Source organism: Peromyscus leucopus, unplaced genomic scaffold (genome assembly GCF_004664715.2).
Source record: "Peromyscus leucopus breed LL Stock unplaced genomic scaffold, UCI_PerLeu_2.1 scaffold_841, whole genome shotgun sequence".
Classification (NCBI taxonomy): Eukaryota; Metazoa; Chordata; class Mammalia; order Rodentia; family Cricetidae; genus Peromyscus; species Peromyscus leucopus.
Window position 1 is genome coordinate 100,805 of NW_023505774.1, and position 25,318 is coordinate 126,122.

At 47.5% G+C, this 25,318-nt stretch overlaps 1 protein-coding gene and 1 pseudogene across 1 annotated transcript; one reads left to right on the forward strand and one right to left on the reverse strand.

The window, feature by feature from the left end:
• Positions 1-25,318, reverse strand: part of LOC114710533 — a 103,272-nt pseudogene that overhangs the window by 39,000 nt on the left and 38,954 nt on the right.
• Positions 12,156-23,815, forward strand: LOC114710522 (heparin cofactor 2-like). The gene is given in 7 exon segments (XM_028894692.2): positions 12,156-12,293; positions 17,264-17,441; positions 17,444-18,110; positions 20,506-20,779; positions 22,588-22,634; positions 22,637-22,731; positions 23,090-23,815. Coding segments are annotated over 6 exon segments (1,437 nt in total). The 5' UTR covers positions 12,156-12,293; positions 17,264-17,279; the 3' UTR covers positions 23,282-23,815.

Below are 25,318 nucleotides of genomic sequence, written 5' to 3' on the forward strand. Positions count from 1 at the left end.
AATGAGCATTGCATGAAGTCAGGGGCTCGGAAGGGATGGAAGAGACTGGGTGGCACTGCTGCTGGCTTGTGGCACTGTCCCTGCCCCCATATCGCCCCAACTCACCTTCCAAGTAGCCACAAGCCCTCCCACAGCACTAACACCTTACCTAGTGTAGTGGTCAGACCCAAGCCCACTAACTTGACAAGCATACTCAGCCCACAAGCTGCGCCCAACAGAAAGATCCCTGAGCACCCAACTACTCTCAGGCTTTACACTGACGTTCTTGGTCTCTGTCTATCCACACTAGTGTTGTTTACACTCTGACTGTGTTTTGATATTTGGAGAAAGGTACCTGTAGGTGGGACTTGGTGACCGTGGGTGCCCACTTCATGGCTTCCTGCAGGATCATCCACAGCGTGCGGCAAAGTCCTTCACGATGCTCTACAAGTGGAACAACCGAAGTCAGCCTATCTAGGTTGTTGTGACTGTCACGGGCTGAACTGAGGAAATCTCAGAAGGAGGCCGCACTTGGAGACAGGCTTTGAGAGGCGATCACATTAAAAGGCCTAATGCAGCTGGTGTACTTACACACCGAAGAAATGTGGAGATATGAGGGGTACGCCCTCAGAGGGAGGGCCAAGGACAGTGACCTCAGAAGACTCCCCTGTTAACACTTCATTCTTAGACTTTTTATCCTCGTAACTGTGAGGAAATAAATCTCTTTCTTAAGCCACACAGTATATGGCAATGGATACGGATGCTCTAGCAGAGAGCTTGCACTAACACCAGAGCTCCAGGAACAGGAATTGTGACCAGACTATGGACCATAGTTCTTGCATAAGGCCGTGTGGCAGAACCTACAACATCAACAGTGTATCTTTAGGGCCACTCTGCAACATGTCCCAACTCAGTGACTAAAGGGAAAGACATGTTCCAGGTGGAAAAAAATCTCCACAGGTGCTATTTCACTATGTCTGGGTTCTCACTACAGACAGCTCGTCCAGCCGGGGAGGCCAAGTCAGGGCAGGAACCTGCTGGGCTGGAGGAGTGCTGAGTCTGGCCCCTGTTCAGTCCTCTGCAGCAGGGGCTCCAAGTCGGACTCAGTGGGGAGAGGAGCATCTTCCGGGACAGCTTCCTCGTCTGGGGCTATTTATTCTACCCATTTGCCAAGGGCAAGGCAAAGCTGGAGTCGGACATTCAGTTCTACAGTGAAAGAGTTGGCATGCCTCAGAGGGCTGAGCTCGGAAAGCCATGCTTGCTCAACGCATTTCTGAGGGCTAGCAGCTGACTCGCAGCTGGAAATGCCTTTGGCAGCTAAGGCAGGAATGAATGTTACAGAGTCTGGATGGCCAAGAGGAAGCACAGGCCTGGAACACAGACAGGCTTGGGAATTCAGGTGCCCTTCCTGCAGTGGACAGCGCCAAAACCCATCATACCACTAAATGCTGGGGACTTGGGGACCTAAGGTATGTTGAGCACCTGTCTTGACATTCCCAGGGAACCCCTCGTTCTAGAGGACGAGGCGGGACTTACCTCTCGGGCTTCATATGTGTCAGGAACTGTGATCCGATATGGGGCATCAGGAATGTCGTAGTAAGGTTGGTCCTTGTGAATATCCTGGAAACACACAGACCCCTAAGCCACGGAGGCTGCGTCTGCCTAGTATGGGGCATAGGCAACAGTGTGTTTACTACCCCTGCCCATCACATGCCCCACATGGACTCAAAATCTGCTGCAGCCTAGCGGGAGACATTAGGGAAGAGTGTGGGCACCCACTCCATTTCCCACGGTAGCCTAGGTGAGGCTCGGGTATTACGGGAGGAAACACGTCAGTACGACATGTCGTGGACGGACAGCTCGTGTGTCCGGCAGCTCCAGGTCACTGGGACACTCACGGCACTCAGTGACAGTGACAAGGTCTGCAGGATGTCCAGCATGGTCTTCAGCACAGTCCCGCTCCAGAGCAGGTGTGAAACCTACAACAGGAGGAGGCTCTCAGGGCTAAGGAAATGAACTTTCTAGGAAGGTACACTGTCCACCTCCGTGCCTCCCCTGCACCAACAGGAGTCCACTGAGACACGGCACCTATCTGCCTCGGGTTTTTCACAGTGACGACGTGTATGGAGACTGGTCAGAAATGTTCTCAGGCCCAGTCCGTTCTACTCCTGAGGCCAAATACAGGCTACACGTCCTCCTTTCCAAAGCAGTTCTTAGTTTTTGATGCTAGCTGCCCAGTATTTCTCACATTATGGCACCAACAGAAAACAAGAACACTGGATGAAGTAAAGCAGTTGCCTGGTCCTAAAAGGAATAGGTCACGGGTTGATGGCCCTAGGATTGGAAGGGCTCTACCTGTGTGCAGTGCTCATCTTACATGTGGCTCACTGTTCAAGAGGCCTGACTGAGATGCATGCTATAACGTGTAAGGCTTGTTCTCATAGTCCCTGGCTGCCTCTTGCCCTATCCTCAGATTCTGCAACTGATTAGACCAGGCACATAGCCCCTGTGACAGGCTCTGGAAGCCCTGGGCATTCTTGGGAAGCTGAAGCAGGCTGTGTGTGTGTGTGTGTGTGTGTGTGTGTGTGTGTGTGTGTGTGTCCCAGCTTACCGTGTAAAGGTCTCAGTACACTGTCATGTTCTAAACCTGTGTTGTCTCTCAGCATGAGCAGTAGGGAAATGCTCATGTTCTGAGAAGCCCATAGGATCCTTATTCTACCTGGGACTTCTAGCTAGATCCCGGATTAGGAGATGGTAAATTCAGTCTTATCTGATTATTTTAGGTAATACCAATGGCCCAGAATGAGTATGCTTCTAGGCTAACTCACTGACATTCTTGGGGAGGCTGCATCAGCATTGAGGTTTTTTTTCTGCTTTGTTATTTTCTGGGCTGATGATGTAACGATGTTTTTCTCTGTGCTCCAAACTACTAACATTTACACAGAAAGCCTTAGAGGGAAATCAGACTCACTTATCCACCAGACCAGACAGGTATTTATCAGCCACTCTCCTTATCCTCTTGTGAATGTGGTTGAAGTTCACCAGTAGAAACTGGGCATGGCGCTCCAGCTCCTCTTCGTTCTCCTTGGTCTTAGCCTAGACAGAGAAGACAGGTACTGTAGGCTTTCCCGTGTGCCTCAGCAGGCATGCATAGCACTCTGGTGAGGCTTACCTTATCTGCCATCATGTTCAGGAAGGCATCAAACACTTTGTCAGCAACAGCAATGACACACTGCATCATCCCTGAATGAGACGGTGGTTCCCAGGGGTTAGGTATAGTCACAAAAATTACCAATAACCTCAAACTCACAGAACTGCAGAGTAGTACAGTTCTTTTGTACTTTCCTTGGCTTCCTGGGATACTAACATCTGTCATAACAAGTCTGCATTTGTCAAAACTTGGAAATGGACAACTGGTTCAACATCACCACCTGAAACTTCAGCATTTCCAAGGGTTTCCCAACTCATGTCCCTTTCTGTTCCTGGAGCTAATGCTGGACACCACACAGAATTTTCTCATATCTCTTGGTTTCAATCTATTCCTGGACTTCATGACCTTGGTATGTTAAGGATACAGTAATTTATAGACGGTCCCTCAATTTAGCTATCAGATGTTTGTGTCATTTAGGGTAGGATTTGGGAGACTGAGAAGGAATACAGAGGTAATATGCTTTCCTTTTCTGGGTTTCTTTTCTTTTTTAAAAATAACTTATTTATTTTATATGCACTGGTGGTCTGCCAGTGTCTATGTGAGGGTGTCAGATCTTGTAAGTTACAGACAGTTGTGAGCTGCCATGTGGGTGCTGGGAACTGAATTCATGACTCTGGAAGAGTAGTCAGTGCTCTTAACCACTGAGCCACCTCTCCAGTCCCTCTTCTGGTTTCTTCTTGAGACATGGTTTGACTGGCTTGCTACTCAATGTGTAGCCCAGGCTAGACTTGAACCCAGGGCAATAAATACTCTTACCTCAGACTTCCCGGGGCTGGATTATAGGTGTGTGCCACCGTGCCTGGCTGTCTGTTTTTCTTATCTCATCCTATCAGGGGCTGTGGTATCTCTTATCATTTCTGAAGTGAATTGTCATCACATGATCTGAGTGACTTCTCCCCCTTTCTACATTTATAAAACTTACACTCTGACCTGAGGAACTAAGTGATACTCTGGAAGAGGAGTGGTGAGCTAGTTAGTCTGTCCCACAGATAACACATCTTTGGGGAGAAACTTGCAATTATGTAGCTATCTAATTTCTCTTTCAAGTTTTGCCATCTTCAACGATTCTCCTGTAGTAAGTACCGTGGCTGCCATGAGGATTTTTCTCCATCTCCATTTCTTCTACTTTCCAGTAATGGAGTTCTTTAAGAAAGAGTTTGCATCTCTTTCCCTATTTTGTATTTATTCAATAATTAGTATGGACTCATATCTTTATTATATATATATATATTTAAGGGGCTGGAGAGATGGCTTAGAGGTTAAGGGCACTGGCTGCCCTTTCAGAGGACCCAGGTTCAATTCCCAGCACCCACAGGCAGCTCACAACTGTCTGTAACTCCAGTTTCAGGGGATCTGACATCTCCACACCAAAGCACATGAATTAAATAAATTATTTAAAATATATTTTTAAATATATATTAATATATATATATGAAATGCAAGCTGAGGATGGTATCTCTGTGGTTAGAAATATTTGCCTAGTATGTGTGAGGCTTTGGGTTTGATCCTCAGCACCATCAAAAAAAGTCAAAATGTGAAATGCTCCAAAACTGGAAACTTAAAAATTGTTTTTGTAAAAATGATTTACTTATGGGCATGTCTCTGTGTCTATGGCACGTGTCTGCACAGGTCCCTGGAGTGCAGATACACAGATGTGCTGATGTGGGCGCGGGCTCTGAACTCCAGCTCTTTAAGGAGCAGCAGGCTCTCCTAACTGCTGACCGTCACTCTAGCCCCCAACTGAAAGCCTTTCAAGGGCTGCCCTGATGTTCCAGGACTTTGGGGAATTAGAGCCGTCATGGCAGACCCTCCTTAGGCAGGGTCACAAGCTGAAACTCAGCCCTGTGTGACATGGCAGTTCACTGCCATCCATAATTTCAGTCCAGGGGATCTGACACCTTCACACAAGCATAATGCAGGCAAAAACACCAATGCATGGAAAATAAAAAAATAAATAAATAATTATTTAAAAAAAAGAAGAAGGGCCAGGCGGTGGTGGTGCACGCCTTTGATCCCAGCCCTTGGGAGGCAGAGGCAGGTGGAATCTCTGTGAGTTCCAGGATAGCCAGGGCTACACAGAAAAACCCTGTCTTTGAAAACCAAAAATAAATTAATTAGAGTTAAAAAAAAAAAAAACAAAAAACTTCCTTCTTCCCACTGCGTAGGTTCCAGTGACGGAGCTCATGCGGTCACGACTGGAAGCAAGTGCTTTGAACCTGCCGAGTCATTTTTTTTCCTTCTCTATTTTTGGTTTTTTGAGATAGGGTTTCTCTGTGTGTGCCCCTGACAGGCTGGCCTTGAAACTCAGAAGATTCTGCCTGTCTCTCTCTGCCTGAGTGCTTGGGATTAGAGGCGTGTGCCGCCATCACCCAGCTACTTCGAGCCATCTTGATGGTCCACCTTGCAGTATTTTTTTAATGTTATATTATTTATGAAGATGTTTCCAATAGAGAATGTAACTTCATAAAAACTGTTTTTCTCTATGTGAATAGAAATATGAAATATTCTTTCTTTTTCCTACTCAATTTATCATGAGAAGTACCATAAAATAATAAGCTTAACCAGATTTGTCTTTCTGAATAGACTTTATCCTCAAGTAGCAGAACATTACCTGGAAGCGATCAGGATCTGTAGACCGCAGCACCCTAACGAGAAGAACAGCTGTGAACACAGTTCAGAACCTGACCCTCCAGCAGAGACCTCGCACTATCCTGGTTTGGCTCAAAAGACAGCACCTCTGTCTGTTGTACCGGAGCACGACTCCTGAACTTTCTGCAGGGTGACCTGTACCATCTAGTATCACATTCTCTTATCTTTTTCAATCCAGCAGTTACACCACTAGGGACATATCTTGAGGTCACAAGAACCAAGACCCTTAATAAACGCTGCATTACCCAAGACAGAGCTAATCTGAACTCCTCATCACCAAGGAGGTGGGGGAAGTAAACTGAAACACACCTACTTAAGGACACATCATCACCTGCCAAAAGCAGAGGCAGCTTCACACACACCGTGGCCGAAACATGCCCACAATCTACTGTTAAGTGAGAAGAATAACATGTATGGAACAGGGGCTGTACAACCCACCGACAGGTTTTCTAAAGGCTGATTTGGTGTACGTGGTGTGTTGTGTACACGTGTGTGTGTGTGTGTGTGTGTGTGTGTGTGTGTGTGTGTGTGTAACACGTGTTGTCTGTGCAGGGGACACTGAGGGGAGTGAGCAAGTTAACACGGCATCTCTGAACAGCAGGAATGAGGGAATTGGGGCTAAGAAAGTAAGACCTGATTCTTTTTCTAAAAGACTGGGTCTCACTATGTAGCCCTGGCTTGTCCAGAAATTACTATGGCTGGCCTCAAACTTATAGAAATCCAACTATTTCTGCCGCCTAAGTGCTGGGGATTAGTCATGTGCCACCATTGCCCAACCTGAGACCTGCATTCTCTTTTTTCTTTACCTTTGGTACATTCTGCCATTTTGGGGTTGACTTGTTTTTTTTTTTTTTTTTCTTTTTAAAAAACGTTTCATTTACATTTATATGCATCTGTATGCCATGTGTGTGTGGGTGCCTGCAAGGCAGAAGAGGGCTTTGGGTCACCTGAGCTACAGGCGATTGTAAGCTACCTGACGTGGGTGCTGGGACTTGAAACCCGGGTCCTCTGGAAAAGCAGTCAGTGCTCTCACAGCAGAGCCATCTCTCCGGCTCTTTTTCATTTTTTTGAAGACAGGGTCTCAAAGTAGCGCAGGCTAGTCTAAATTCATACCAACCCTCTGCCTTGGCTCCACAAGTACTGGGATCTTACTTTGTGATAAAAGAAACCCGTCTGGGCCAGCCAGATGGTTCAGTGGGTAAAGGGACCCGCTTCGTCGTCTGCCAACCTGGTGTGGCCCCTGGTCCTGATGGTAGAAGAAGAGCACTGCTTTGGTACGACACTTTTGGGTTTTGTTTTTCTGTTTTTTTGAGACAGGGTTTTTTTTCTCTGTGTACTTTGTGCCTTCCTGGAACTCACTTTGTAGCCCAGGCTGGCCTCGAACTCACAGAGATCCGCCTGGCTCTGCCTCCAGAGTGCTGGGATTAAAGGCGTGTGTCACTGCCCACCTCTTTCTTTTTTTTTAAAGGCCAAGATGTCTCACACGCGTGTGACGAGAACTCTGCTACTGAGCGACATCCTCAGCTCTGGCTTGTTTTTCTGGAAGAAGGGAGGAGCTACAGGCACACACTACAGGAGGTGGTGATGGGTAGTGAGCTGATCGTTGTCTTTGCCACTAACCATTTTATTTTATTCTTTAGATCTATCGGTGTGTGTGGAGGTGAGGACAGCTTTCAGGGACTGGTTTTCTCTTCCCCCTCATGCAGTCCAGACTGAGCTCACAGTACCACGCTCCTTTTGTCCACGGAGCCATCTTGCCAGTCTTGTTTGGTTTTTATTCTTATTTCCTATTTATTTATTTTGAGACAGGGGTTCTCTATTACATAGCTCTAGCTGTCCTGGAACTCACAAAAGATCCACCTGTTTCTCGAGTGCTGGGGTTAAAGGCATTCGCCTTTCCCAGCAGCTGTCTGTTTTTTAAATGCTTTAGGTCTTGAAAGGAGTTGAAAAAGCCCCATGTCTATCAAGACACAAAAGTTAAAAATGTGCTTCAGTGTGTGTGAGGTGAAGGCTCATGTACCTCATGTATTCCAGCCGATACACCAGACAAGAGATAGGTAGACATGGCAAAGTCCAACTTGTTGATGAGGGCAGAGACCTCAGGCGGGGGTCCAGCAAGTTGATGATGGTGCTCCGGAGCTCACTCAGCTCAGCCTGGAGGGAAGGAAACACTCGGAGGCTCATGAGGGCGCCCCCCAGAAGGAAGCCAATGGTTAGTAAGGACTGGAAGGATCTGCTCTAATCTCTTTCTGGACAGTCTAACGAGCGTGAGAAGAGAGTGCTCACGGGGGTGACTGTGTCATTTTTCATGGCTGAGTTGTACTGCAGGACCGATCGAAGAGGCTCTTTGCTGGGAAAGGTGAGCAGAGGTGACTTGGTGGCTATTTCAACAGACGCCCTCATACCATTCTTCCGGCCAAAGTCCTGCAGGAGAGTGGGCGTGAGTGAGATAAGGGCAGGCGCAGACCAGGAGGCCACCTGACCGACACTCTGGAGCGAGGCCACTTTCTAGCATGGGGTAGGTGGGGGGAGAGAGAAGAGAGAGAGAGAAGGAGGGGGAGGGGAGAGGAGAGGAGAGGAGAGGAGGCGGGAGGGAAAGAGAGAGAGGAGAGGAATATATGAGACTATGGGGTACCTAGTCGAGGAGGTCTTACATCGGCACTGACTCTGGAACCTCTGGAGTCCCGGGTCCCCTGAGACAAACCATCCCCACAATGAGACACAGAGACAAGTCTGCCCCCAGCTTTCTACGGTCACGCGGCACACTCAGTGGAGGTGTGATGCTTTGAAGTACAAGTGGGAACGAGCAGCTACATTTAGGCTCAGGACTCTGGGTGGATGAGTCTGACCGTAGCTGCTCCTACTGCGCACCCAGCCTTCCCTGGGGAGAGACGGCTCCCACCTGAGCCCTCCACAGCGAATCCCATCAGTACAGAGTAGAGCCAGAAGTCCCGGAAAAGCTTCTGTAGCCGAGGTTTAGCTTCTTTGATGGGCGGCAACCGTCGGGTGAGCTGACGGAAGGAAGGGAGAAAGGTTAATTTATTTTTATTTTTTTTTTGTTGTTGTTTTGTTTTTCTAGACAGGGTTTCTCTGTGTAGCTTTGGAGCCTGTCTTGGAACTCACTCTGTAGCCCAGGCTGGCCTCGAACTCACAGAGATCTGCTGCCTCTGCCTCCTGAGTGCTGGGATTAAAGGCGTGCACCACCCTTCCCGGCCCGAGGAAGGTTATTTGTTAGTAAAACTCTAAGTGTAAAATCAAGCACACATTCTCCAAGAGTCCATCCAGACTTAGCCAGTCAGATGGGTGCAAACTGAGCAGTGGCTGATGCTCCCAATTATTTTACCCATCAGCAGGTTCTCTCACGGGGCTAGGCACCGTGCTTGGAGCTCACTCAGGGCGAGCTGTCTGACTGGGAGGAAACAACTGCAGTGGACAGAGTTCCTGGAAGGGTGTCGTGGGTCTTCACAGAAAGCTTGGCCAGGCGGAGAACAGAGAGCAAGCCTCAGGTGCTGTAAGAAGCCTCAGACCCCAAGGCTGGGCCTGGGAGGGCCCTCCGAGAAGGTAACACAATTGGAGTGGCAGACTGAGCAATCTTACGGACAGAGTACAAGCAGCAGCTTTCAAATCCTTTCCACACACACTCTCTCAAACGGCAATCTTGGGCAGGCTCTTGACATGCAGTAAAAGCAAACTGGTTTGAGTGCAGGCATGAGAAGTCAAACCCCGACCCCGCTGGGAAGGCAGCCTGCTGCTCTAAGGCCTGCGGCTGCAGGGCGTTCTATGAAATGGCTCACTCTGTACAGACCACTCCACTGAGCACACTGGTCCTCACAAGAACCTTGGGCGACACAGCTCCTCTACAGTGATGAGATCTGGTCCCGTATTCCTGCAGTGTGGGGCTTTGCCACCCGCACACTAGCGGCTTGCGGGGCACGGGTGCTGAGCCAGGAGTAGAGCGGGAGAGATGACACCAAATGCCAGGAACAGGGCACAGGCATCCTGCAGGAGGTGGACCGGTGTAACGCTTACTGGGGAGGGGGTGGCAGTGTGCACTAAACACCAAGGGAGTGTGATGAAGCACACCTGTAATCCAGCACACAGGAGGTGGAGGCAGGAGGATCAGGAATTCAAACTCATCCTTGGCCACACAGTGAGCTTAAAGCCAACATGAGCTACAATAAGATCTATCTTGAAAAAAGAATCTTATTTTCAGTGATCATCTGTTAGTATAGGTAGAACTCAAAATGTCAAGTAAAATATGCAAAATATACAAATGCATATTTCAATATACATTTTATATACGCTATATATTTTCAGTATACATATATTTCAAATATATTTCCATGTAAATGTATAAGTACAGAACAAAGATAGGAAAAAACCCCAGGTGCCTAACAGCAATTACTTCTGAGCAGTTGAGTAGTCAAGGACTTCTGCTCTCCTCTCTGAGACTGTATTTTCCGGAATTCTGTTGGAGACATCTCTTGGCAGGTGCAGGGAGAGAACAGGGGCCGGTCTGGAGCTTAGCAGCTGGTGTGGCAGGTGGTCTGGCCCCCCCCTTTAGAACTGCCAGGGTACTGTGGCCTGGGGAGAGTTGGCTCGGGCAGACTTTGGAGGTGGTAAGGAGACAGGGTGCAGCAGTGGACGGAGGAGCGCAGCACAGAAAGCCCAAATGCTGCAACACCAGCACCAAGGACCAGCGACAACTTTGTGCTTCCGGTCTGACCAGTGGCCAGGGTGGTGGGCTGAAGTGGCTGGGGGGGGGAGCCCAAAGGGACAGCAGACTTCAAGGTGAATGTTGCTAAGATGGTCTGGTGACAGGCGGATCTCTGTGAGTTTGAGGCCAGCCTGGTCTACATAGCGAGTTCTGGACCAGCCAGAGCTAAACAGTGAGACCGTGTCTTCCAACCAACCAACCAACCAACCAACCAACCAACCAACCAACCAACCAACCTTTAGGGGCAGAGAAGTGCAACAGTTTTTGACAGGCAAGAGAAAGCAGTCACACCTTCTGTGGTTTGGGACCCTGCTCTTCACCCTGGACCTCCCCCCCCCCGCCCCCTCCTAAGGGCTGGGCTCCCCCCTCTCACTGCTCCTGCCCACCAGGATGCCTAGGAAGGGAAGATGGAGGCAGCTGAGGAAAGGAAGCAGCAGGTCTTTGATACGTTCTAAGATAAAGACAAGGCACCATGGCAGGTTAGGGCAGGGCAATACTCCATTCTTCAAGAAAGATGGGGAGAAGCTGGGACATCCCAGAGAAGGGCCCCTAACACCGGACAGGCAAAGGCTACTAGGCAGAAGACCTGCTTATGCTTAAAAAGAAATCAAAATCCTAGGACAAGTGGGAGAGACAGATCAAGGAGTCTAGAGTCACGACAGACAAATGCAAAAATGGTTGGACCACTTTCAGGTGCTTCTCCCTGTTTCCCACCTCCACAGGAGAGCTGGGATTACAGATGTGTGAGCCAGTTCCAGAGGCTGAAACTGGAGGCTCAGGCTGGAGGAGACAGTGCTGTTCACTGAGACATCCTCTTCCCACTCTTTAAACTAAGGCTTTAGGGGCTGGAGAGAGTTCTGCAGTTAGGAGCACTTGCTGCTCTTCCAAAGGAGCTGGACTTCATTTCCAGCACCAATTTGGCAGCACATGTCAGTAACTCCAGTCCAGAGGAAATCTGATGCCCTCTTCTGGTCTCCATGGACATTGCATGCATGTGGTACACACATACTATATATATATATTCCAGAATTGAGGACCGAACCCAGGGCCTTGTGCTTGCTAGGCAAGCGCTCTACCACTGAGCTAAATCCCCAACCCCCACCAAATTTTTTTTTTTTAAAATAAAGAAGCCGGATGGTGGTGGTGCATGCCTTTGATCCAGCACTTGGGAGGCAGAGTCAGGAGGATCTCTGTGAGTTCAAGGCCAGTCTGGTCTACAGAGCGAGATCCAGGAGAAGCACCAAAACTACACAGCGAAACCCTGTCTTGAAAAACCAAAAAAGAAAAAAAAAAAAAAAAAAAAAAGAAAAGAAAAGCTTTAAGAGTCATTTCAAAAGATTTGTTTATATTTATATATGGACCTGCATTAGTTTAAATGCACCATGTGCATGCATGTACCTGTGGAGGCCACAGGGTATTGTACCCTCTAAGCAACCCTGCTCCTAGATACACTGAAGAGTGCCTCAGACATGCTTAGCTTCAGCTGCAGACAAGCTGACCGTAACATCCAAAACTTCAGCGACAGAGGGCTGCAGTTTGGAAGCAGCTTGTCACCACACAGTGATCAAAGACACAGCTGAAAGGCTTTCTGCTGACAAAGCTGGCTGGGTGGCGTCTGAGTTGGGACATGTTTGCTTTGGAAGGTACACACAGCCCAGCAACAAAGTTCACACCGAAACCCTGCTGGTGGCCCTTTCTGATTTCATCTCTGTAACGCCAATGCTCAGAGGCACACAGGTAAGTTTGGTTTCTAACATTTTTTGTCAATTGTAAGTTTCTGTTTTTAATGTTTTGAGGTAGGCAATTGGTTCCTTTATTGAAGTACAAACTGAGAAAAAGAAAATGCTATTCCTTTTAAAGTCCAGCATGCAACTCTACCAGCTGCACTAGCGGACAGCTGACAGAAGTGGAGTTAGAAGAGACAAGAGTATTGAATCTTTGATACTGTAACTGGAAATCCAGCCCTGGAGGGGCTGAGACCAGAGGATGGGCTTATAGCCCCTGTGCACCTATCACTCAAGGGCAAAAAAACATTTTCTTTTCAAATTAGATAACTGTCTAATGTATGAGAATAACCTTGTTCTTAGGAAGTTTTCCCTAAGCATTATTATGAAAGGTTAGAGGAATGTAAGAGATCTACCTCAAAAGGCTTAGAAAATATTTGTACATGTTGATATATATACAGGCACACACACCCCACCCCCACCCCCCCAACACACTCACACACACACAAATACACACATACCCACACCTCTACCACATACCACCCTCCCAACCTCCCCCACACCACATCTCCCCACACACCCCCACAAACACACACACAGTCCACACACATCCCATACCACAACACACACTCCACCCCCCATCCCCACCCCCCCCCCCTACAGAAATGTAAAATCAATGACAGTAAAAAAAAGGCACATCAGCTGCTCCACTATTCTGTAAGTTTGAAGTTATTTCAACATGAAAAGGTTTTCCAGCACTTGGGAGGCAGAGGCAGATGGATCTCTGTGAGTGTGAGGCTAGCCTGGTCTACAGAGCAAGTTTCAGGACAGCCAGAGCTGTTACACAGAGAAACCCTGTCTCGACACCCCCCCCCAAAAAAAAAGTTTCCATATTACTGGCAACTACTTCTCTTCTTCCTGCTCTGGTCTGGATTGATCTAGAGACATCAAGGCAGGAGAGAGTGTTCTCTATGACACATGACCAAAAAGGCCAATTCTACTCTATGCAACCCATAAGAACATGCTAGATGATGTTCCCATGAAAACAAAGTTTTGATGATTTATCTTAAAATTATAGTCCTTCAATTCAAAGATAGCAACTTGAATGTATATACAACTTAGAGGTGTTTTTAAATGCCTTAATGAAGATGAACAGAAAAATAGAAAGATTTACCGAGACAGGATTTCTCTGTGCAGTTTTGGTGCCTGTCCTGGATCTCACTCTGTAGACCAGGTTGGCCTCACAGAGATCCACCTGGATCAGCCTCCTGAGTGTTGGGATTAAAGGCGTGCGCCACCGCCTAGCTAGAGCTCCAATTTTTTAATGCATTAAAAATACCTTTACATTTTCTCCTTTCTCTAGTAAGAGAATAATGAAAATTATGGCTTACAGCTTTTGAACATACAATGCAGAAATAGGGTATATGATGTTTAACCCCCCTAAAACCAAACCAGCTTCCAAGAATACTGAGTGCCAGGAGAGGCTGAAGAAGATCTTTACTACGTGGCTCAGCCTTGTCTCCTGAGCCGCATGAGTTGAAGTTGGCTTCTGTTTTATTCTTTAACATTATTATTACTAACTACTGTGTTAGCTGAGGATAGTTTAAGTGTGATCATACAAAACACTTCCATTAAGTTGCTTCTGTGTGTTTCATCAAGATTTATTTATTTGTTTGTTTGTGTGTGTGTGTGTGTGTGTGTGTGTGTGTGTGTGCATTTGTCTGTGTATAAGCACTGGTGTGTGCCACATGCATGCAGATGCCCAGAGGATGTCAAAATTCCTTGGAGCTGGAGTTAGAGATGGGTGTGATCACCCGACTTGAGTTCCTATGAAAAGCAGGAGACACCGCTGGGCCACCTCCCTAGCCCTGTTCTTTTCTTTAATTGTAACATCAATGATTCTCATGCCTGATTCCATCTTGAAACTAGGTCCAACTCTACTTGCAGCTACATACATTAGACACCATTTCTAGAAATTATTCCACATGTGAAGACCACATGGCCACCAATCTCAGCAAAATGCTGAAGCGGGTCAGAAAAGATGACAGACATATTCCAAGTCAGAAACCATGTGACTCTTTCTCCAGAATAAGCAATTCAGAAGTCTCTCAGTGAGCTGAGATGTCACTCAGTTGGTAGACTGTTGGACTAGCACTGACAAGTCCTGGTTCATCCCAGCACCGTACACAACAGGTATGGTGGTACAGGCCTGTAACTAAGGAGGCAGAGGCAAAAGCATCAGAAATTGAAGGTCACCCTTGGCTAAACAGGGTTTTCAGCTAGCCTGAGATACACAATGCCTTTTAAAAAGTTCCTCAGTTATGACAAAAAATGTTGGAAATGCTAATTTTAACCATATTCTAGGGGACAGGCCCTAAGGACAAAGGCTGGCAGCAGCCATTGCCAAGCGTGGGTAGTTGTGAGTGTCCTGGCACTCTAAGGCAAGCAAGGCAGAACACCTTAACCAGCTCAAGTCTAGTCATTCAGTCATTAGGTCAAGTGAGCATGCAGCACAGTCAGTGGTGCCTGAGCCCTAGTGTGCAGCTGTGTCCCTAACTCAAACCATTGTGTCTCTCAGTAGCAGCGAAGGAAGGCTACCTCTCACCACAGGTTGAAATGGAGGAGTATTTCAAGTTGGGCATCCACACAGCTGGTCCCTAACTGTCCTCAGGCTTACCAAGTACAAATACTTAGACAGGAGCCAGGGACTCTGATCTGATCTAGACTGGCAACAGATCTTCTTCTTCTTTTTTTTTTTGGTTTTTTTGAGACAGGGTTTCTCTGTGTAGCTTTGCGCCTTTCCTGGAGCTCACTTGGTAGCCCAGGCTGGCCTCGAACTTACAGAGATCCGCCTGGCTCTGCCTCCCGAGTGCTGGGATTAAAGGCGTGCGCCACCAACGCCCGGCACAACAGATCTTCTAAGCACAGAAAGAGGCCTGTTACAGCACCGGTTCTTACACCAGCGTAGGATGCCAAACTTGATGAGAATCTGATAAGAATAAACACACAGCTAGTTAGTTCTGTGTGTTTCATGGATCTCCTGGGATCCGTGAGCCCCTAGACCAGTGGTTTTCAACCTTCCTAATGCTGCCACCCTTTAATAGAGTTCCTCAGGTTGTGGTGACCCAACCATAAGATTATTTCACTGATACTTCATAACTGTAATTTTGCTATTGCTATGAATCATAAATATCTGATATGCAGAATCTCTAATATGCAACCCCAAGGGGGTTTGCAACCTACAAGTTGAGAACCATTGCACTAAATAAAATTTTTTTTTAGATTTTTTTGTATTTATTTATTTGTATGGGTGGACAGGTTTGCCATGTTACATGTGTGGCGGTCATAGGACAACTTGTAAGAGTCACTCCTTCCACCATGTGGGTCCCAGGAATTGAACTCAGGTAGTCAGCTTTGGCAACAGGCACCTTTACCTGATGAACCATCTCATCAGCCCAATTTTTTTTATTATTGTGTGTCTACACACAGACACACAGACACACAGACAGACAGACAGACAGACAGACACACACACACACACACACACACACACACACAGAGTCAGATGTTTGGGTGGAGATAGTTCTCTCCTTCCACCTTTATGTGAGTTCTGGAAATCAACCTGGTAGTCATGCTTGTGTGACAAGCACCTTTACCTGCTGAGCTGAGGAGAGTCCTGACCTGAGAATCCATTTTTTTTTAATTTTGTTTTTTTGTTTTGTTTTGTTTTGTTTTTTCAAGACAGGGTTTCTCTGTGTAGCTTTGCGCCTTTCCTGGAACTCGCTTTGGAGACCAGGCTGGCCTTGAACTCACAGAGATCCACCTGCCTCTGCCTCCAGAGTGCTGGGATTAAAGGCGTGTGCCACCACCGCCTGGCAAGAATCCCTTCTTTAATGGAGTGAAGAAGAGGGAACTTGGAGAGTCTTAGAGTTCTTTTTTCATTTATTCACTAAACGCCATCACCTGTCTCCAGAAAACATATCTGGCACTAACGGCACTGAGGTTTTCCTACTGAAGGACTCATGGGACAGACAGGAAGTGAATTCAATGTGTTTTCAAAACAGTACTGTCCAGTGTGGGGCAGGAGAGGAGGGCGAGAGTAGAGGTACCCAGAAAGTTAAAGAGGTTTCGTAGACATGAGCTTGAATGAGTACCTGAGACAGGAGAGGAATTTCCAGTGGAAGGAGTGAGCCCCTACCTGTAAGCCCAGACCCCTGCTCAGCTGGGAGAAGGAGGTGTTATGAACGTTCATGAGCCAGACTTCTAGAAACGTATCTTGGATGGCTGTGCTCTGTGCAGTCATTTGGGGTTAATCTGTTTAAGATTTGGAACCTAGCAAGATTCTCTTAGACCTGCTGAAGGAGTGTGGCTGGGCGGCCTGTGTCTCCTGGCACTCTCAGAGGCTAATGGGTTATATGACTTGCTATAGGAGAACTCTGCTGTCAGAAGAAAGAAATCTTTCTACTTCCTGCTTCCAATCTCACTGTGCAGGCAGGGTCTGTGGGAGGTCAGAGGCTCACCCTTTATAAAGGTCTGTAGACAGTTAGGGACCAGCCGTGTGGATGCCCAACTTGAAATACTCCTCCATTTCAACCTGTGGTGAGAGGTAGCCTTCCTTCGCTGCTACTGAGAGATGGCGGTGGTTTGAGTTAGGGACATAGCTGATATTAACTACTCTCACCCACACTGCATGGACCAGGGCTCAGTCCCTAGCACCAAAATGTAGGGACTGATGAGTGGTGGGTAATGACAACTAGATGTGAATGACTAGACTTGAGCTGGTTAAGCCCCAGCTCCCTGATGTCAAGTGTTCTGCCTTGCTTGCCTTAGAGTGCCAGGACACTCACAACTACCCACGCTTGCAATGGCTGCTGCCAGCCTTTGTCCTTAGGGCCTGTCCCCTAGAATATGGAGATCCCATTGTCTGGATGTTTCAGCGGATGGAGCCAGGCTGCCTCTCACTGGTGTCTGTTTCTGTACCAGCTTTAGCTCTGCAAGCATGAAGCATCCACTCCACCCTCTTCTTCTTCCCGTCCTCCTGTCTGTGTGTGTTGGGAGCAATGGCCTTGCTGAGCAGCCAGCTAATGAAAACTTGAGCATGTCCTTCCTGCCTGCCAACTTCCACAAAGAAAACACAGTCACCAATGACTGGATTCCAGAGGGGGCGAGGAGGAGGAGGACTATCTGGACCTGGAGAAGCTATTCAGTGAAGATGATGACTACATTTACATCATTGATGCAGTTTCCCCGATAGATGCAGAATCAAGCGCTGGGAACATCCTGCAGCTTTTCCAAGGCAAGAGCCGGATCCAGCGTCTTAATATCCTCAATGCAAAGTTTGCCTTCAACCTTTACCGAGCCCTGAAGGACCAGGTTCCCACTTCTGAAAACATCTTCCTAGCACCTGTTGGCATTTCTACTGCCATGGGGATGATTTCCTTAGGCTTGAGGGGAGAGACCCATGAGGAAGTACACTCAGTTCTACACTTTAAAGATTTTGTCAATGCTAGCAGCAAGTATGAGATTACCACCATTCATAATCTCTTTCGAAAGTTGACCCATCGCCTATTCAGGAGGAACTTTGGGTACACGCTCCAGTCAGTTAATGACCTTTACATTCAGAAGCAGTTTCCCATTCGAGAGGACTTCAAAGCTGACATGAGGGAGTTTTACTTTGCTGAGGCCCAGGTAGGTGACTTCTCAGATCCCGCCTTCATATCGAAGGCAAACCAGCACATTTTGAAGCTCACCAAAGGCCTCATAAAAGAAGCTCTGGAGAATATAGATCCTGCTACTCAGATGATGATCCTGAACTGCATCTACTTCAAAGGTAAGAATTGGTTTTACGATCCCAAAGGAAACTCACAATACACCCGTCTGGTATACAAAAAGACAATGCTAAGAACTGTATTGTAGCTGTAATTTATGAAGGAAAATAAGACGCTAGGTCAACGCGGACACAGAAGAACACAATGAGATGGTAGCTACTAAACCTATCATTTTACACTCACTGGATTTCCATGTGATAGGTATCACGGTGTAGTTATCAGGATCCTTGTTTTACAGACAAATTCACCAAAGCAGAGAGGCAAGATGCCCTAAGGGAGCTGGGTGGTAGTAGCTCACACCTTTAATCCAGCACTCAGGAAGCAGAGGCGGATCTCTGTGAGTTTGAGACCAGCCTGGTCTACAAAGTAAGTTCCAGGATAGCCAGAGCCACACAGAGAAACCCTGTCTTAAAAATCCAACACCCCCCCCCTAAAAAAAAAAGATGCCTCAAGAGTAAAGACTAGTGTTCAGGATGGATCTAAGCTACTCCAATTTTTTTGATTTTGTTTTAATTTTTTCGAGACAGGGTTTCTCTGTGTAATTTTGGTGCCTGTCCTGGATCTCACTCTGTAGATCAGGCTGGCCTCGAACTCACAGAGACCCACCTGCTGGGATTAAAGGCATGCACCACCACTGCCCGGCCCTCTAATGGTTTATTAATTGGAAGAAATAATATAAGCTCCCCCCCCTCCACCTTTTTAAAATTATTTGGCCAGCGTGGATTAGGATTTCATTTCTCTTCCCAATTATCAGTGAGTAGAAATGTGCACAAAAAGCTAAAGAAGTTCTTCTGGAAACTGCTCTCAGCTACAGTGATTATTAGAAACACAACTTCTCAGGGTACTTCTTTTTTTTGAGACAGGGTCCCCCACGTAGCCTTGGCTAGTCTAGAGCTTGCTATGCAGAGAACTGAAGAGAGCGCTGTAAACAGTGAGCACATGAACTGAAGAAGCGTATATAATATAGTTCAGTATGACAGGAAGTGTGTGTGATATCGCAGGTAACATTTACTTTCATAAGCAATCAGGCTATGCTTGGGAATGGCTTCAGAACAGGCTGGTGGAGGACCACCAAAGCCCTCGGTGTTCAGTCTGCTGGTTGCCCACAGCCTCTACATCAGTCATACTTGAAATTCTGAACCAAGAGGCTCTTCTGTCCGCACTGGAGCAGGAGGGACACAGAACAGACTAGACGTGCTCACACTGTCTCTTCACTGCAGTGCCCACGTTACACTGAGGTGCCGGAGCGCCTTCCTGCTGTGCTGGACACTGACTGGACTCAGTGCTGGGAACCACAAGGCCACCTTCTTGTTCATGTGTTTGTTTTCTGAGACAGGGGTCTCACTATGTAGCCCTGGCTGTCCTGGAACTCACTCTGTAGACCAGGCTAGCCTCCAACTCACAGAGATCTGCCTGCCTCTGCCTCTGGAGTGTTGGAATTAAAGGCATGTGCCACCATCGCCTGGCTGAGAAGGATGTACCTTAAAGGTTAGAAAAATTTTTAAGTACAATTTAGTTTCTAATTCCCAAATCTCTGTCACTAACTTAACTCTATGAGTTATAACTGCTTTGTTAGAGCCTCTTCACATCATTGCTGGAAGAGCAGGGATTTCCAGAGCGTCTGAAGCAGATGTCTGTAGGCACTAGCAACTATTACAGCTTAAGCTGCTGCCAAGCTGGGAGGGCCTAAGAATGCTGTGAAAGCCTCACGGAGCACACAGTCCCCACACTGCAGCCAACTGTCTGGGTTAGAAACTCGGGGCGGGGCTGACTTAGAGTCAGCCAGAGCTGTCTGGTGTCTAATCGTCCTCCAAAGACCCCCCGCTCTTCTCATCTCAGCTGCTCTGTGTACCAGATGGAAACCTCGAACAAGTTACCTTACTTCATCGTGTCTGTTACTTTATCCAAAAAGTATGGATGAAAATTAAAAGCATCTATTTCATATAGCTTCTAGGAGCTGAACATGAGATAATACAAGAAAGGTGCTTATGCCTGGCACATGGCCTGTTGGCAACTAGTTATCAACATTATAATGATGAGTATCTTAGAGCTAAGATTGATTCCTGAACAATAGCTCTATACCCAACCAACATGGAAGGTTCCGAGGATACCACATATCAGATACGTGTCCTGCCAAATGCTAGAGAACCGCAGTGTGGGGCTCAAAGGGCCGCTCGCTTTACAGATAATTAGAGGCCCAGGCAAATCAGGTATCTGTCAGGGACAATTCATAAGCAGTGTCAGAATCTAATCCATAATGCCATGTGGTTTTTTACATTGCTCTTGTTAAGACCCTGGGAACTAGTCCTAGAGAGCCCTCCGAGGGCAGATGTTCAGGAGCAAAGGTCACATTCTAAAGGACTTTCTACCAACTGCCTGCTTCTTTTGACTTTACAGGAACTTGGATGAATAAATTCCCAGTAGAAATGACACACAGCCACAACTTCCGGCTCAATGAGCGAGAGGTAGTTAAAGTCTCCATGATGCAGACTAAAGGGAATTTCCTCGCAGCAAGTGACCAGGAGCTGGACTGTGACATTCTGCAGCTGGAGTATGTAGGAGGCATCAGCATGTTAATTGTGATCCCACGCAAGCTGTCGGGAATGAAGACTCTGGAGGCGCAGCTGACGCCCCAGGTCGTAGAGAGATGGCAGAAGAGCATGACGAACAGGTACTTAAGGACATCGCTTCTTCTCGTTCTTGGGCTGGGTATCTAACAGTACTGAAGCCATGGCTGATTTCTGCCCCTTCCTCCCTCCCGAGTCAGGGTCTCACTCTGTAGCCCAGACTGGCCTGGAACTCATTCTGTAGTGCAGATAGTGACCCACCCTCCTCCTGTCAGCCCGACTAGGGTCAGCCACCTGACTCAGTTCCACCAGTTTTTGTTTTGTTTAAAGGGGGACGTATGCAAAAGGACCGAGAATTGCCACCTAGGCCACACTTGTTTATTTCAGCCTGGATTTCTTGTTCGGGGGAGCACTGATGAGCAAGCCATCCCTCCACAAAGCTGTTTCAAAGGCAGGGAGAGGTAGCTTCAGCCCTCTTTAGGAATAACCTCCATCTACTTCCTCTACCACACTTGGTGGCTCCGAGCCCCGTTCAATCGACCCCAAGGTGAGAATACATAGAACAGGTGGGCTGACTGTTCCCACCCAGCTCCCCTACTCCCAGTGCTGGAATGTAAGAGGCTCTCACAAAGATAGCTCTCCTTCCCTGCCAGGAAATCCCAAGTTCCTTTTTTAACTCACTGAAGACTTGTCACTCATGATTTTCCTTGATTATTATTTACAGTTGAAACTGCTGATGTTAAACATTTGCTGAAGTTATGACTGGACCACAGCAGGAAGAACAGAGAAATGGGATAGATTTCTGTGTACTAGATAATTACTGTTAGGCTCATAATGGGAGGTGAAAGCTGTTGGACAATAAATACAAAAAGATGCAACAAAACTGAAAAATACTGCTGGTATAGTAGTGCACACCTGTAATCCCAGCACTGGGGAAACTGAGGCAGGAAATCCTGAGTACAGGGCCAGTCTAGGAAGAGTGAGACCCTGTTTCCAAAAACACAAAACACAGGCCAGCAAGATGGCTCAACAGGTACCGTACTTCTGCCAAGCCTATGTGCTGAGTTCAATCCCCGGGACCCACGTGGTGGAGGAGAGAAGACTCCTGAAAGTCGTCCTTTATCTGACCTCTACACACATACCACATACCCTGGGCAATATGCATGCATGCATAAAATACATAAATAAGTATAATACAAATGAAAACAAAATAAAAACCCTAAATATGAAACCTTAGAAGCAGATTTTTAGAGGAAGGTGGATTTCGCAGGTATGATGGTATTAAGGCCTGTGGATTTGTTACTTCTTGTATCACCCCTCATGGGTGCTGGAGTCAGTGAGGCCAAATCAACCCTGAGTTCTGTCCTGGTCCAGCACGCACTCCCATGCCCTCACCCTCCTCCTCCCTGTGGACTCCCAACATGAGGAGCCTGGCCAGCTTCTAGCTGGTTCCGAGTTTGCCTGGTTTTTCCCTCCCTTGGTCCTTCCCTTCGTGCTCTAGTCAGATCCAAGGCCTTCACGTTCCTTGTATATACAGCAGCCTAACACTTAGGTCTATCCTATGCACATTCCCCCACAGACCGTAAGTCAAACACACTGAATACCTGGGGAATATTGTCCTGCTACACCGCTCACAGGACGACGAGAAAAAAAGCTGTACATGCGCAGAGGCACTCTTCCTGGACGGTGGCTGATGACACTCATTGATATAAGGGCTGTGACTGGACTTACGGTGGATGGCTTTTCCAAAACCCTCACCGACAGTGCCAATACACACATTTTAAATGTCAAGAAATGCTAAGTCAGTTCCATGGTAAATGCAACCCACTGCAGGCCATGTAAATTTAGCAGGAGAAATGTAATTGTTCTGTCATTTGTATCCATAAAATTGGCTCCCTTCTTCTCCAACTAGAACTCGAGAGGTACTTCTGCCCAAATTTAAGCTTGAGAAGAACTACAACTGGTGGAGGTCCTCAAGTCCATGGGAATCACAAAGCTGTTCGACAAAAACGGCAACATGTCAGGCATCTCCGAGCAATGGATCACCGTTGACCTGGTAATGGCTCCCCTTGTGTGTCGGTCCCCAGACCCTGTGGGCACTGTTGCTGCCTCTTCCCCAATCTCCTGGTGGGCCTGGGACCAGCTTTAAGGATACGGGGCTGGGCGGCTGTTTTGGCTCCCAAGGCCTCTCAGACTATGGACATGGTCAACAGTGAATGTAGTTCTAGTGTTTAAAGGTGAGTGTATGTGATATGACAGACTCTAATCACAGCCACCAAATGGTCAAAGGTCATGCAAGGGCCACTTTGACTAGGTGTGACCTTTGTCTTCTGTAAGGTCTCTGGAACTCCCCTCCCCCTCCCTGCCCCATGACAGCCGACACAACTGTCACCTTCCCTTTCCGCTTTCAACAGTTTAAGCACCGAAGCACCATCACGGTGGATGAAGAGGGCACACAAGCCGCAGCGGTGACCACGGTGGGGTTCATGCCGCTGTCTACCCAAGTCCGCTTCACTGTCGACCGTCCTTTCCTGTTTCTAGTGTATGAGCACCGAACCAGCTGCCTGCTCTTCATGGGGAGAGTGGCCAACCCCACCAGGTCTTAACGGTGGCAGTCTGGGCACCTGCTGTAGTTTGGGGGACACTCTGTAATTCTGTTCTCAGTCTAACAAAGAGGACAGAGATATTTTGATATGATAACTTATGTGGTTTATGATAATATCTGAATTTAAGGCCCACATAGGAGACAAAAGTTACCAAGGCCTAAGAAGCTGGCACAGTAAACAGGGCCACAAGACCACAGAAGTTAATGCACTAACTCTAGCACAGCCATTCCCCAGAAGGTCCTGGCAACATGCAGACTGCCTCAGCCCCTAGTTCTTGCCCCTAAGAGCTAACCACAGAGTGTATGTGACCCTCTCTGTGGGCAGCCTCATCAGCTTTATTATTCAAGGCTTGTTCTCCCACAGTCCCCACTGAAGGCTGCTCAGGCTTCCCCCTCCCAGGGAGGATGCCCAAGCAGCATAGTTCCCGCCAAACACACCCGAGATGCTGGGACCGTCTCCTCTCCTGCTGCCTAGGTGTGACACAGGCTACAGATCCTATTCTAGAGATAAATAAACAACTATATTTACTGTGTATCTGTTAATTCTCTTTTTTTTAAAAAGGGGGTTTCACTATGTAGCCTTGGTTGGACTGGAAGTTGCTAGATAGACCAAGCTGGCCTTGAACTCAGAGTTCTGCCTACTTCTGACTCCCGAGTGCTGGGATCCCTAAAGGCACATGCCACAACACCCAGCATAATTCTATTTTTTTTTTTTTTTTTTTTTAGTTCAAACAACGAAGGGCAAGCTGAAAAACACCCTTAAGAAATAAAAGATGACAGAAAGTCACTCAAGTGCTGTGCAGTGACTAACACATTAAACAAGGCAGACTCAGGGTAAAGACGAGGTGTGAGTCCTAGGTACCAGTCTGATGAGATGGAATTCCTGAGACAAGTGCTCCAGTGTTACGAGCCAGAAACTCAGTCTTTTGTGAGCTGCACGCTTTAACTTTCATCTCTCAGATGTGGCCCTGTAGGAGGTCTAGTCCTATAAAGCTGGCAACATCCAACGAGTATGGTTTGGGATCATTCACAAGGCTCCAAGGGCTGCTCAGAAGGCATGGGCCAAGATGTGCCCTTAGTGGGGAGACTGGCGGCTGTAATAGGAACAGCAGCCATGAGCTCTGTGCATGCAGGCTCACTCACTGTAATCCCCATACCTTAGAGGAAGAAGCTTTATTTCCCAACAATGCAAGAGCTGGAAGGGTTCTAAAACATGCACAAAATACAGCTGCCAGGTGGGCTGGGGACCAAGGCCAGGCTTGCTGGACATGAGGGTCTTGTAGGGAGTTCAGTTACAGATGACTCGGACCACTTGAAGCAATACCAGCAATGGGAACAGCTGAGAAAGGCATGCTATCTCTAGTGCAACAAACGCACATGGACATGCATGATGGGTATGCTGCTGGCTTTGGAGGTCACACTCATACCTCCTCTTGACAGCCGAGGAAGTAAGGGCAACTTACAGAAGGGGAGTAACCTGACAGACCTAGATCCCAGGTAGGTAGGCTCCAGGATCCATACTCCTTGCTAACTATCTTCTATCTGCACCAGCACTCTATTGAGAAAAGACAGTAAAGGACTGAGGCAAAGTCTCCCCATTACACCTTTTCAGCTTCTTAGAAAGCCTGAATAATGATGGCCCATCACTTTCTCCCTCCAATTTGTTTGAACACTGTTCTTTTCTGGTGTTGTTGGCAATTTTTCTTGCTCCTTACATTTCTAAATGTAGTCATCTCAAACTTGTGTCCTAAAAAGCTGGATGGATATGTCCCTGTAATCCCAGTTATTGCAGAGGCTGAGGTTAGGATTAGTTGAGCCTACAGTTAGAGTCTGGACTGGAGGTGAAGTCCTGTCTCTAAACAAAGGCCTCCCCCGCCCCATCCTTAGCCCTCTGTCATGTCACTTCCAATCCCCAGCCCAGCCACAGCAGCCAGGCTGCTCCAGGTCCTGCACAGGCCAGGCCCCTCTCCCCTCCACGATCCCTGCTTACTTACATCTACTTGGAATCCATGGGCCCCTCTTACAGAGACTAGCTACC